Source organism: Macaca thibetana, chromosome 4, assembly GCF_024542745.1.
Source record: "Macaca thibetana thibetana isolate TM-01 chromosome 4, ASM2454274v1, whole genome shotgun sequence".
NCBI classification, from domain to species: Eukaryota; Metazoa; Chordata; class Mammalia; order Primates; family Cercopithecidae; genus Macaca; species Macaca thibetana.
In genome coordinates, this window is record NC_065581.1 from 151264954 (window position 1) to 151280312 (window position 15359).

Sequence of the window (15359 nt, forward strand, 5' to 3'; positions counted from 1 at the left end):
CGCCGACAAGGGGTCCAGACCGCCAAGGCTACGAGGCGCCGACTGCGCAGGCTCGGGGAGAGGCGCAACCACTGCGCGCAGACCTGAGGGGGGCGAACGTTCACCCGGCTGCACGCTCCCTGGATCTACTTGCGCAGCGAAAGCTTGTCTTCTTCCTCATTTTAAGACTGTGTATGGCGCCGCCTTGCGCAGGTTGTTCACCCTCAGAGGGCCTCTAATCTCGAGCCCGAAGCGACCTCCTTCTCCAGCCGTGCCCCTTCCTCCCCCGCGGAGGCCGCAGTGGGCGCGCCCACCTCCCTGCGGCCTCCGGAGGTGGTTTGGTGGCCCCCTCCCCTCTCCCGTGTCGCTAGTTGGTGCCGCTGCCACCCCCGGTTCCGAGCTTTCGGCACCTCAGCCTTCCCGGCGCCCCCTCCTCTCCTCCCACCGACCTGCCCTTCCCCGCGGGACTACCGCCCCCACGTTTCCCTTAGCCCTTTTCTCTCCCGGCCGAGCCGCGGCGGCAGCAGCAGCAGCAGCAGCAGGAGGAGGAGCCCGGAGGCGGCGGTGGCCGGGGAGTCCATGGCGTACAGTCAAGGAGGCGGCAAAAAAAAAGTCTGCTACTACTACGACGGTGAGCTGCGGGGCCGGTGTCCGGGTGGGCGCGCGGGCCGGGTGCTGGGTTCCGCGGCCGCCGTCGCGAGTGGGCGCCGGAGCTGAGGGGTGGGAAGGAGGAGGGACCGACATTTGGCCGCATCTTAACCCGTTCCCGGCCCGGCGCGGTTAGAACGAGACCGTCTTCCTCGCGCAGCACCCGCGGCTCCTGCGGGCGGGAATCGGGGGGCCGCCCCGCTTGTCTCCTGCCTCTCCCCTTTAGTCCGTGCCGTCCGCAGCCTCGAAGGTGGCCGCTGCTGGGGACGGCGCCGGCCTACCCCGCCTTGGTGGTGGCGGGGAAGGGGGCGGCCCATTCTCTCCTCTCTCCTGCCCACCATTCGTGGCAGCGCAGGTTTGGGGTGCCCGGCGTAGGCTTTCTATCCCCTCGACCTGTCCCCCGCGAGGCAAAATTTCTACCCCGGCCTTGACTCTACACAAAGCCCCGCGGCCGCGAGAGCTCCGCCCCTCCCGTCCCCTTCCCCCCTCCTCGCCAGCTCGCCTCCCCTCCCCTGCGTTGGGTCTGGCCGGAGCGTCTTCTCCTTCCTCGGCTTCCAGTCTTTCCCCGGACCCCTCCTCCCGGGTGGGCGCTGGAGAGTAGTTACTGAGGGTGGGGGCTCAAGTCCGGCGTGTGGCTTTATCACACCCATGTTTTGCGTGGGCTCCAACCCTCTCCTTTGTTCGCCGGATTCTTTGAGCGCCTCTTAGGATTCAAATGGAAGGGCTCCACTTCCTCAATAATAGTTCGGATTTTCCAGTTTCAGGCAGAAAGCCTTCGCAGGAAGTAAGAGGTGGTAGGGAGATGTGGAACTGCTACTGGTGTTGTAGATCACACTCGATGGGTCCTGGCTCGCCTCTGAGAGTGGTGGTTACCACCCACTTCTTTGTTGCTCTTTGTTCGATCGGGAAATCGACCCTGCTTTGGGGATTTAGAGAGCACTGGTATCTTGCAAAGGCTGTTCCTAGGTGGTGGGCATCCTGGTGTGGGAAAACTTTGAGAAGTGGGAGAAGTGCAGAAGTACTAAATATTCTAATAAGGTAAATTTGAGCTCACCGTGTAGTGAATTACAAAAGTCAGATAATTTTAAGCATTCTATAATTTGGAGTATGAGCAGTAATATTAAATCTTCGAATCCTGTTTCGTGGCTGAATGGAGTAGTAACCTGTTTTACAGATTTCACAAAGGCTTGGTAAATAGTTTCTAGTAGGTTACTCTTGAGAAAAAGGATTCCAAAATTTAACAGAGAACCTATCCTAGGCTCTTTGACCTGAAAGTCCTGATTTGTATGAAGCAATACAAATTTTGGAAGCTGTTTCCTACATTTGGTGTATTGTAAATCACAGTATCTTAGAGAGGTAAGAACCTAGAGCACCAGCTTAGAATAAATCTGCCTTTAACTTGTAAATGGCCGTACTCTCTTTTTAGTTAAAAAGGATTAATCTTTTAATGACTCTTATATATAAAATAACCACCTGTGTCATTTGGAGAAAATCTGAAATCTTACAGAATAAATCTGAATTGTCTGATCTGCGATAGCTAGGACAGAATAATAACAGCCCTACTTTTAAAAAATGATTTTTCAGAGGACCAGATATGTGTTATATAAATTGATTTGAAATTATGCCATCGTGGAGGGGTGGAGATGGAAATACATTTTAATTTCAACATGATTTACATTGCATATTTTGGGTTATTCTTGCCCTGCATTCCTTGATCAAATTGGAAAGGAAGTAACCCTGTGTATAAGTTAATTTGTAGAATTACCTTGTTTATGAAGTTTAGAGATTTATCCTTGTCAAGGGTTGGAGTAAAGAGGAAAGGTTTTGGGTAGGGAAAGTGGTACTGAGGTTCTTCTGGAAGCTGTCAGTTGCTGTTGGTAGTGATGGGCTCTGATGAAGGAAGCTGCTTGTAATTTCTTGTCACCACAGTGGAACCCTAGAACCAGGAGGGTACACTTGAGTAGCGGTTTCTGAACAGCTCTCTTGTCGTGGGTCCATTTGTGATAATCTTTGTTGTGTGAATGGGAGCAGGCACTAGTCCCCGGGGAAGGATGCAAGGTTGATGAGTGGAAATATTTGTCTTGTGATTGTGACTTAATATAATACTTTATTGTAGCCCATTCACCTGCTTTACCTGATGGCCAGCAACCAAGTGAATAGCTGATAGTTTGGAAATCTCTGGTGGGTTATTTTGTCTTTTGTCTGTGACTCACTTTTTTTTTTAAAGTGGAGTTCTTAGTTGCTTATATTTCACATAATCTGAATTTTTGTGGGAGGGAGTTAAAATATTTTGCAGAGATTATTAAATTTTATAGGTATTATGCTAATTATTAATATGTGATAGCGTGCTGACCTCATCCAAAAACTTACATTTTTATTACTAGAGAACACTGTTTTGTCAGCTTAGAAAAGCGGCAATACTAATTCTTTTTTTTATTGTGAGAAAAGAATGCAAGGAAAGGAGCTTCTGTACCTATGTGACTTTAAGGTATATAACATGAATTGGATTGGGAATGGGTTATATCTGTAGTAATAGGGTCTGAATTATCTGCTAGCCTAGGTTAGATGGTTTTAACTTCTTGGTAAAGGAAGTAGAAGGAAGAAAGTGAGTGAAAAAGAAAAGGAGGGAAGTAGCAAATTCTATAACCATAGGAATCCTACCTTTAGTCTTCCTGGGGCTGTTAGGCACACTGAGCCTCTTGGCCACACAGAATGTCTGCCACTGAGGCTGTTTGCATCTTAATGAAAGAACTTTTAAAGATATACATATTGTTCTCTGCACACATTATGTAATCTTCCGGTAACCATTTAGGTCACTGAAATGTTGGTCCCAAGGGAACCTTCAGACATTGATGGATTAGGTATCCTTAAATCTTTGAAAAGTAAGAGAAGTTATTACTTCTCTGACTGTAGCTATTGACCCATGCCTCCAAATTCCCAAAAACATACTTCTAAATCATGTTCATTCTTTATACACTAGATCATCATCAACAATCTGTAAAATGATACAGCTAATTAGATAGTCACTAAGATCCTTTCTGGGCCTTAAAACGATGTGATTTTTCTCTACTTAAATATAATTAGCAGCCAAGCTGTGTTAGGCTCTAGTTATAGTACTCACATTTTTAATACTTTATCTAGACATGTTTAACTATACTTTGTTTTGAATTAATCTTGAGGCCAAATATATTTAGTGCCTGTTTTTATGGTGTATGCAGTATAATAGGGTTTATATACCTAATTATGTAACTACACACAAATTGCTCTGTGCTTTAGTTTTTACTACTCTGAGAGGGATGCATAATCAGATTTGGAGACAAGTGGTCCAGAAAAAAACACTCAAAGACTGTATACAGATAAAACTATATAAACATAAAAGTTGTCAAGATTAGGCCAGGTGTGGTGGCTCAAGCCTATAATCTCAGCACTTTGGGAGGCTGAGGCAGGCGAATCACCCGAGGTCAGGAGTTCGAGAAGAGCCTGGCCAACATGGCGAAACCCCGTCTCTACTAAAAATACAAAAACTAGCTGGGTGTGGTAGCAGGCACCAGTAATCCCAGCTACTCGGGAGGCTGAGGCAGGAGAATGGCTTGAACCCAGGAAGTAGAGGTTACAGTGAGCCGAGATAGTGCCATTGCACTCCGGCCTGGGCAACAAGAGCGAAACTCGGTCTCAAAAAAAAAAAAAAAAATTACCAAGATGATACCTCCCAATGTACTCCTTCTTTAGCAAATTATAGAAATTCTACTTGGCAGTCAACGGTTGTCAGATTTTCTTAGACTTGTATTTAGGAGTGGTACCAAAGTCTTTTGCCAAATAACCTTTAATACAACTGCATAGATTCTTAGCTGTAGTATAAATCTTTATTATCCGTGAAATAGGTAATCATTTCTTTGGAGGCAAATAAGTGCTAAATTAATTACAGCAGCAGTTCATAAATACCAATAATACTAATTGCACAATAAAATGTGACTAAGTAAGACTGAAATTTTCCTGTACTTGTCTTTCCCCCAGAAATCTTTTGCCTCTCTTTTCTTTCAAATTTTACCTTATCAGAGATGCTTTCTCCTATTACCTAAGTCCCTGTTACTGCCTTATTTTTCTTCCTTTCGGTTGTACCATATAACTTTTGTCTCTCTCCTCACTATAACATAAGCTTCATTAGGACAGTCTGTCTGTTTTGCTTGTGTCTGTATCTTTGCCAACTACATTTAAAAACGTAGCTTTTTTTTTTTTTTGAATTAATGATGAATAAATGATTAATTCCTTATACCTTTTTTTTTTTTTTTTTTTTTTTGAGATGGAATTTTGCTCTTGTTGCCCAGGCTGGAGTGCAGTGGCGTGATCCCGGCTCACTGCAACCTCCACCCCACTCCCAGGTTCAAGCAAATCTCCTGCCTCAGCCTCCCCAGTAGCTGAGATTATTACAGGCACATGCCACCACGCCTGGCTAATTTTTGTATTTTTTAGTAAATACGGGGTTGTACCACGTTGGCCAGGCTGGTCTCGGACTCCTGACCTAGGTTGATCCACCCGCCTCAGCCTCCCGAAGTGTTGGGATTACAGGCGTGAGCCACTGCGCCCAGCCAATTCCTCATTAGAACACTTTCATAAAACGTTCCTTCTAATTCTTGGAACTCCTCTGGACTACATTTAGGTAGGATGGGTGGCATTTTGGCATTTTTTGTATTGTTTAGATGAAAACAGATTCACATTTCTGTTTGGTGCAGTCTACCACTTTTCCTTTTCCACATTGACTCTAGTTTTAATGTCCAAGGAGAGATCAACATCTGGAATCTTTATTTTTCTTTTCTCCTTTTCAAAGAGTTTCCTCTGCTACCAAACAAACAAAAATCCTTAACAAAAACTTTAAATGCTTCTGTTGACAAGTCCTTAAAGGAAAACACTTGGGATTGGAGAAGGCATCTCTTAGGGAATGTTAATAAATTTAAACTTGGAAGAATTCAGATAAGTCTAAGAATTTTTTTGTACTGATGAGTAAGCCTTATTCCTCTGTATTTCAGTAGCAGTCTGCTTATACTTACTTGTTCATTAAGCCAGCTTTGGGTTCAGACATATCAAATAGGCTTAAAGTTCCTACTGTGTGCCAAATAGACAAAAGATTGCTCAAGTCCTAAGAAGGAAATAAAAGACTGCAGGTATAAAGTAAGAGAGGGGGCCGGGTGCAGTGGCTCACACCTGTAATCCTAGCAGTTTGGGAGACTGAGGCGGCAGATCATGAGGTCAGGAGTTCGAGACCAGCCTGGCCAACATGGTGAAACCATGTCTCTACTAAAAACACAAAAAAAGGTTAGCCGGGCATGGTGACGGGTGCCTGTAATCCCAGCTACTTGGGAGGCTGAGGCAGGAGAATCGCTTGAACCTGGGAGGCGGAGAGGTTGCCATGAGCCGAGATCATGCCATTGCACTCCAGCCTAGGTGGCAAGAGCAAGACTCTGTCTCAAAAAAAAAAAAAAAAGTAAAAGAGAGGGGACCTTTGATAGGGTAATCAGAAAAGGGAAGGCCTGAAGGAAGAGAATGGGCCAGCCTTAAAAAGAGTTACTACATAAGGTATTACAAATAGTAAAGCCAGATAGTTATTAATAGAACTTGGTGCACTTAATGGGAAGGAAGATGAGGAAAATGTGGAGTCCCATGTTGGGCAGTAAAAGGTGGGACTGCACAAAACTGTGTGGTAAGAAATTTGACTTTACCCAGAGGTGGAAAGCCATTGAAAGTTTTTCAAGTACAATGCAATTATTTCTCTTCAAATAATTGGTAAGGAGTTGTGGACTATAGGCTGGAAGCAAGAATTGAACGCATTTTAGTCCATATAAAATGTAATGGTTGCATTTTAGATAGAAATAGACACATTTAAGAGAGATTTGGGCCTCAAACCAATAGAACTTTTTGATGGATTAGAAATGGAGTTGGAGCTGGGGGATGGTGATAGAGAATAAAGCCAAGTTTCTGGATTGAGCAGTTAGGTGGTATGTGGTACTTACTCACTAAGGTTGGGAATACTAATAAAGAGCTGTTTTGAACATGTATTTGGGATCCTTATTGAATTCAAGTGAAAAGACTGAGAAGAGAGTTAACCTCTGTGAGTTTATAATCCAGAGAGGAGAGTCTAGACATAGAAATTTGGGATTTCTCAGTTTATATCAGGTGAAGTATTGGGACTGAAAAAGATACAGCGTAGACAGACAACTGGTCCCAGGACTTAACTCCCAAGAGAAGAGAATTTAGGGCAGAACTATTGTTCACTGATGAACCCAAACACTTAGAACAATACCTGCTTGGCACATGGTAGGCTCTTGATTTATTAAATGAATGGATGCACTGAAAACCCTTGATCTTTAAAGGTTGATGGTGGAGTGGCCTTGGGCTAGGAGTAAAATCCAAGAAAATGGTATTATGGACGCCAAGGCTCCAAATGTCTCAAGGAGAAGTGACTTCCTTGAAATATGTATTAAAGATGTGTTAATATGTATAAAAAATGGATAGTGGGCTACGTAGTCTGGAAGACGAAAATAATACACTTTTTTCTTTTTTCTTGTTTTTTTCTGAGTCTTTTTTTTACAGTCAACTTATCTTTGGGTCTAAAGGTACATTTCACAGTTCTGAAATCCAAAATGACCTGAAAATTGAAAAAAATTTTGGTAACTCATTTGGAATCAAAATCTTAACCTGAATCAATGTGAGGCTATTTATGATCTTTATTCCACTGTGAATACTGTAAATATTCACACTTTTTTGCTGCAGAAATATTTATGTTTGATTATGTCATGCCCCCCAAACTCTAGGCTATTACGTAATATATGGCAGGTGTACCATATCTCTACAAAATCTGAAAAAGTGTAAAATTGGAAACATACCTAATTTCAAGGAATATGGATAAGAGATTGTGGACCTTAGTAGACACTTCCATTCTGTTAGCTTCTTGAAGAGTGAGCAATTTGTAAAAGTTTGCAGATAAATAATTCTTTACAGTAATTTCTTTGCATTGACAAAGTTTGTTGTGTTCAAGGAACCACCTTGAGCTGATTTTTCTGGATATTTATTTTATTGGTAAAGTATTTTTATGTAAAGGTTGAGTATCCTTTATCTGAATTCTTGGGACCAGAAGTATTTCATATTTGGTGATGTTTTACAATATTTGTAATTATTTACCAGTTAGCATCCCTAATTCGAAAATAAAAAATTTGACATGCTGCAGTTAACATTTGCTTGACCATTAAGTTGGTGCTCAAAAAAATTCAGATTTTGGAACGTTTTGGATTTCAGATTTTCAGATTAGGGATAATCAAGCTGTATTTTGACGAAAATCAGTAACGTTTAAAATGCCCAAATTATTAATACATTACTGACCATGTAAATGATGAATAAAAATTGTAGGGTCTTAAAACTTCTTAGCTTTTTTATGCTTTATGCAAAAGTGGGCCAGGCACAGTGGCTCATGTCTGTAATTCCAGCACTTTGGGAGGCCGAGGCAGGCAGATCACCTGAGGTCAAGAGTTCGAGACAAGCCTGGCAAATATGGAGAAACCCCGTCTCTACTAAAAATACAAAAATTAGCCAGATGTGGTCGGGGGCCCTTGTAATCCCAGTTACTTGGGAGGCTGGGGCAGAGAATCGCTTGAACCCCAGAAGCGGAGGTGGCAGTGAGCCAAGATCGTGTCACTGCACTCCAGCCTGGGCAACAAGAGCGAAACTCCATCTCAAAAAGAAAAAAAAAAATGGATGCCTGCAAAGTAGCCATCTAGAGAATTGTGAGATACAGAATTAGTGGGAAAAAGTTGGAGATGGTTATTTTATAACCCCTTTGTATTTTAGAAGAATTCTTTTTTTTTTTTTTTTTTTTTTTTTTTTTGATACAGAGTCTCTCTGTCACCCAGGCTGGAGTGCAGTGGCACAATCTCAGCTCCAGGGTTCAAGTGATTCTCCTGCCTCAGCCTCCTGAGTAGCTGAGACTACAGGCACACGCCACCACACCCGGCTAATTTTTTGTATTTTTAGTAGAGACGGGGTTTCACAGTGTTGGTCAGCATGGTCTTGGTCTCTTGACCTCGTGATCTGCCCGCCTCAGCCTCCCAAAGTGCTGGGATTACAGGCGTGAACCACCGCTCCCAGCCAGAAGAATTCTTGGTTAACCAAATAATTATCTGTAGCTTGGCTGCCCTGTATACATGTATCATTTAAGTTCTTTGTGTATTCTTTGTGGGACTGGGGTCCCTAAATTTCAACAGAGAAACTTGTTGAAAGCTATGCATATTCGTATACAATTTGAGGACCCTATTAGTAAAAAGTAAATTACTCTGATATATTAGGTACATAGTTTCTTGTGTTGGTTTTCTTTAAATTAACCAAGATCCGAAGCCTTTATTTAAAATATTTATATTTCATATTATGTCTTGTTTTTTTTCAGCCTTCACCCTGCCATTTCTAGTGAATCTATAAGTGCCCTTGGCATTCCGTGTTACTACTTAAGAACATTAGCTGTGAGCTGTCTTGCCGGAGTTTGAATCTAGCTCCTTCACTTGCTAGCTATGTGACATAGGCAGTATTACCTGACTTGTCTGTTTCTCATCGTTCTTTACTATTATACAATAGGAATAATGTAATAATACCCACATCATAAGTTTATTGGTAAGATTAAAAGATATGTGAAGTACTTAGAATAGTACCTTCTCGTAAACTCAACAAGTGTTAATTACTGTTTTTTGTTTTTTTTTTTTCCCAAATACACTTGCTCAGAAATTGCTACTGTAGTCTCCAGTTACTGGGGCCTGGGGCTTTTCACTGGATTTTCAGTGTGTGCATAACTAGAGTATTTGATGTTATGACGTAGTAGATGTTAGAGACATTTGATTTGGGTAATTCTTACGCAGAGGCAGATAGATGGAAGTTAGTGTTTAGTTTGTGTCTTTTCTATTTTAGGTGATATTGGAAATTATTATGGACAGGGTCATCCCATGAAACCTCATAGAATCTGCATTTCTAGTGAAAACTAGAATTTATTTATTTTTACTTTAATGATTAATTTCTTTAGTAGCGATAACTAAGAAATGCTTTCCCTTGTATTAACTTAATTACATGATGCTTTATAACACTAGTGGGTTTTCCATATCTAAGAATTGATGAGACCAGGCTGCTTTCAAGGAATTGTATGTGCCTTATATTGTCACCATGTAAGGTAGAGCTTTATGGTAGATTCTTTCTTAATAGGTAGTTTATTTTCTGCATTCATTGCCTCTTAATTATAATTGCAGAGGAATGTTGCAAAGGGCCATGGCTCTGCTTTGCTAAAGTCTATATTGTTTCTTAGCCTTGTTGGCACCTGCGTTTGAAAAGGTGGCTTTCCCTTTAAAAGACCTTGTGTATATGAATTGTTTTGAGAAGAGAGCTGTGTTGAAAATGAAGTTAGGTAAAATTAGAGGTATGATACCAACAAAAGCAAATATTTGTGTTGTTAGAAGCATGGATTTTGTAAAAGCTGATTGCTTATCCTGGACTGTTATCAAATATGTAGAAGAGAGGACAAAAAAGTTTTGGGGTTGTTTCCATTAAACAAACAAAAGGTGTATTTAGGGAGGACTTTGAAAGATTTAGTGGATAAATCGCATTCTTTATCCTAGCTTTTATTGTAATATATGTCTATGTTGAAATGATAGACTTCAAACCATTAAAATAGCTTGACTCTCCTGACCCTGTGGGGTATTAGTTCCAAGACCTCCACAGATCGCAAAATTCATGGGTGTTTTTAAGTTCCTTAAATGAACTGGTATAGTATTTGCATATAACCTATGCATATCCTCCCTTATACTTTAAATCATCTCTAGATTACTCATAATACCTAATACAATGCAAATGCAGTGTAAATAGTTGTTACACTGTATTTAGGGGAAGATGATAAGGAAAAAAAGTCTATACATGTTGCACACCACCATCGATCTTTTAAAAATATTTTCAGTCCTCGGTTGAGTCCACAGATACAGAGGGTTGACTTTATATATTTAAGAGACTTCTTGTTATTTACTATTATAAGAAACACTGGAGCTTTACCTAGACGTATTAATTTTATTGAAATTTAGTTGATGAAAATCTGTGCTTTTGGTGTTATTTTCTCTTTTTTAAATCTTATGCATGAGTTTAAAGACATTGTGATATAAGATGCCATTTAACAAGAATTGTAACTTTAACAAGGAATTATATATTTAACAAGGAATTAAAACTTTTTAGTCATGAAGAATGAGACAGTATTTTTATCACCTTGCAAAATGTCATGCTGTGTCTTAGTGGAGCAAAACCTCATTTAGGACCTAAATTTCAGTTACCAAAACTTCCCTGATGGGCCTTAATATGGACACAGTATGTTTTAACATTTAAAACGCCATTGGCGTTTTATGAGATTTCTGAAATGCCAGCAATTCATCCAAGAAGCAGTTATTTGCTGAAAACATTTTAAATCATACCAGTAAAACTCAGAGAACTTACCATAAGCATCTGAATTTGCCAGAGAATACTGAAAGCAGGCATCACTTCAAGGAACAGAAATTTTAAAAACTGGGGGTAACTAAAAATCAGAAAAGCTTGCTTTCCTTAATCTACAGATAAATGTAGTATGTAATAATGGAGTCTTCAGCTGGTAAAAGTGTGCATAGCATCTTGGTCGTCTGATACAGTTTGAAAGTTGCAAAATCTAAGTCACTAAGGTTTTAAATACATTTTGTTAAGTAGTAAATGCCTTCTAATGATAGATATACATAAATTCAAATAATTCATGGAGAGTCTCTTGTCTGTATTTAGTTTGTGTCTTTTCTATTTTAGGTGATATTGGAAATTATTATTATGGACAGGGTCATCCCATGAAGCCTCATAGAATCCGCATGACCCATAACTTGTTGTTAAATTATGGCTTATACAGAAAAATGGAAATATATGTGAGTATTCCTTTTGATACATATTCAGCACTGATTTTTTTTTTTTTTTTTAGCTACTGTGAAACTTTGTCTATTACTCCCCTTTTGAGGGCATTTAGCAGATGAAAAGATCTGGAAGAAAACAAACTTCTTTTTTTGTTTTATTCTTAGGAGATGAATAAGAATGAGCGCTATAGCCTCTTTTTTCCTTTTCCTTTAACCATTTAAAAAAGTTCTCCCTACCCTAGGCTTTCATGTTTCTAGAGAACAACTCCATATAGCATATTAACTATTTTTATTACAATCATTGGTAACCTGCCTGTGCTGCTGAAAAAACTCTTTTTGTTTTATTCTTAAGAGATGTATAAGAATGGGAACTATAGCTTTTTTTTTTCCATCTTCCTTTAAGCATTTAAAAAAGTTACCCCTACCCTAGACTTTCATGTTTCTGGAGAACAACTCAGTATAGCAACAACTCAGTGTGGCATATTAACTATTTTTTTTTTTTTCTTCAATAATTGTTAATCTGACTGTGCTGCTGAAAAGAGTTGACCTGCGGCTGTTACAAAATAATTACACATAAAATTAATCCCACATATATTTACAGGGCATATAATACATATAGAATACTGTGTTAGTGGCCAAGCATAGTACAAATAACACAAGTGCAACAGCTGCCTTAATGTTTTTGTAGATAAAGATGAGGGTATGTGTAAACAAATACAGACACAACAATTAGCTATTTGGGGAGAAAATAAATATTTAAAGCAATTAATGTTAGGCAGTATATGTGAATATGTGAATTTTCAGTTACATGTAGACATTTAGAGAAGAGGGGAAGTTAGAATAAGATTCAGTCTGGAAGTCTTGTGGAAGAATTGTGTCATACGTGAAATTGAGCTCTTCAGAACAAAGAAGATTAGGATAGAAGAAAGGACGAGAGGTCATGAACAAAGATTTAGAATTGACACTCTCGTTTAGTGAGTGATTTCATTGATGAAATCATTGTATGTTTTATCATGGAAAAGGAGAAAAAGTAGAGTTTATGAACATATGGATTTGACTTTTTACTCAACCTATTTCCACTAAAATAAGGAGTGATTAAATCATAGTTGATATGCCTGTGTAATGCTTTTAAAGGAGTTTGAATTAGTTTTGAAATTGATTACTGTTTTCTAAAACACATGTATAAGTTTGGGTTGGTTTTGGAATTTATATATTTTGTTCCGGTAGACTTAGTTCTTTTGAGGAGACTATTAGGAGAATTTGTATATTTGTTTGATAATACTGATATAACCAGTTGTAATTCCACAGTTCTGACATTTATTTCTCTTCACAGAGGCCCCATAAAGCCACTGCTGAAGAAATGACAAAATATCACAGTGATGAGTATATCAAATTTCTGCGGTCAATAAGACCAGATAATATGTCTGAGTATAGTAAGCAGATGCAGAGATGTACGTTTCTAAGTAAAAAGTATTTTCACATTGATAAATGTAAATTAGTATTTTTAGGAGCTTCAAATGATCCAAATCTGAATATTTTTCCTGTTGGTCTAATATGTTACAATTATTTACTACTTTGAAAAGTCATTGTAACGCTACTAAAGCTACTTAAGAAAAAAAACAAACCTATGTGAAGCTTACTGGTTCATGAAACTGCTGTTTGGATATTGTTCTACTCCTAGTTTGCTCCCCTGATAACTTTGGGTAAATACATATTGGTAGGGAGACCTCACTCCCTTGCTCCCTTGCTTCAAAAAACAAAAACAAGATTACACTTTGATTAGCCTTAGCTTGACATATACCTCTTGTCTTCTCTTTGTGTGTACTTCAGTTAACCTGGACTATAATACACATCTCTTTTTCTGTGTTGAGATGTTAGTGAAGCTTTTGATTCTACATAATGTTCTGTTGTACAGGTTAAAAATATTTTATTTTGAGAGACTGGTAACAAATTGGCTTGAAGGTAGAATGCAAAAGTCAGCTTAAAATTATTGGAACAGTATCTTAAAGCTTGATACTGAAGATCATTCTCATTAGTGTTTGTATTGATTGACTTAGTGATGATTATAATACTAAATTAGTGTAGGTACTAGACATCTCATATTTACAACCTCATATACATTTCTACCGTATCTTGTTTGATTTGTTATAATGCTACAATATAATTAGAACAGATAGTATTTAATTATTATTTTTTTTCAATGAAGTTTCCAACTTAGACGCAAAAGAGGCATGGGTAGCCCTTGGGCAAACAGCGTAACAGGATTGATATAAAACCTGCATAATAATGACTTATATTAAGCTTATGATCCTGGCTGGGTGTGGTGGCTCACGCCTGTAATCCCAGCACTTTGGGAGGCCGAGGTGAGTGGATTACCTGAGGTCAGGAGTTCGAAACCAGGCTGGCCAACATGGCGAAACCCTGTCTCTACTAAAAAAAGTACAAAAAAATTAGCTGGGTGTGGTGGCGTGCACCTGTAATCCTGCTACTCAGGAGGCTGAGATAGGAGAATTGCTTGAACCCCGGAGGTGGGGGTTGCAATGAGCCGAGCTCACGAGCTCACGCTATTGCAGCCTGGGCAACAGAGTGAGACTCTGTATCCAAAAAAAAAAAAAAAAAATTATGATCTATCTGAGCAGTAAGAAACTAAAATGTATTTCTTATAGTGCTTGTGACTTAAGGATGTACAAAGATATTAATATATAAAACAAGGACCCTTATTCTTGAAGAGGTTACAATTCAAGGGCATAGGGAAAGACTAAGAAAGGGTTATATATGTCTGCCATATCCCCTTCATTCTGTCAATACTGAGGAACTAAATGTGTGATGTTGTGTCATTTATCTGTGTATGTTTTTTCCTTGTTGTCTTTAATATCCTTCTGTATTTTGGCTCCCATGAACCTAGTTAATTCTTACAAGCTTTCAAGATCAAGATTAGCCACGGAAATAGGCAACCAGCTGTTACATCTTTTTGGTTTAGTAACTTCCTGACATGCATTTCAAAGTTACAGATATTAATACGTATTTAAGGAGTTTTAAAGAAAGTAAATCATACAGCAATTGAAGTTACTTTTAGAATGTTAACTTACTGTAATATTAAGGGGAAAGGTCTAGAAAATTTAAGCCTGTGTTTTAATTAAATGAGAACTGTTGTGCATAGACAACTATTGAGTTCTTGTTAATAGACCAGAAATATTCCACAGATACTCCTGATAAGATTTGATGATGATCTTTCACAGATAACACTGTAATTACCTTGGATAAAACAATAAATATATTTTAAAGTTGTAAACTTTATATTACACTGTGAAGTGTATGTTTGATGATTGCATCAAGCAAAAAAAGTATTTGTAGGAAATAGTTTTTGTAAGAAAAGGCTTTCATTAATTTGCAGAGTGTGTTGAAATTAATGAAATCCATCTTCCACAGTTAATGTTGGAGAAGATTGTCCAGTGTTTGATGGACTCTTTGAGTTTTGTCAGCTCTCAACTGGTGGTTCAGTTGGTAAGTGCTAATACAATCAGATTTAAAAGTTGTTCTAAATTTGGTGTGTATCTTCCAGGTTATTTGTGTAAAGCAGGAGTTTTAATGATTGTGAATTTTGATAACAAAAGGAAATCAGTATGTTTATAGTACAGTACAATTTGCTTTCAAACCTCTGTTTTGTTATTGTGACTTAAATACTTTTGTAACTTACATTTTTCACTTACAGACTTCTTTCATCCCCCTTGTCTTCTAGCTATCATTGTTAGTACCACCATCTACATAAACCATTATTTAATCTCAGGGCGCAGCTCTGGGAGA

At 39.0% G+C, this 15359-nt stretch overlaps 1 protein-coding gene across 1 annotated transcript in view; it reads left to right on the forward strand.

Moving 5' to 3' along the window:
• The first annotated feature begins 86 nt into the window (after window positions 1–86).
• Window positions 87–15359, forward strand: part of HDAC2 (histone deacetylase 2) — a 31442-nt gene continuing 16169 nt past the window's right edge. The window contains exons 1-4 of the mRNA XM_050786654.1: window positions 87–610; window positions 11458–11570; window positions 12889–13006; window positions 14985–15059. Of these exons, the coding sequence (XP_050642611.1) occupies window positions 559–610; window positions 11458–11570; window positions 12889–13006; window positions 14985–15059 (358 nt within the window). The 5' untranslated portion in view covers window positions 87–558. The remainder of the gene's footprint in view (window positions 611–11457; window positions 11571–12888; window positions 13007–14984; window positions 15060–15359) is intronic.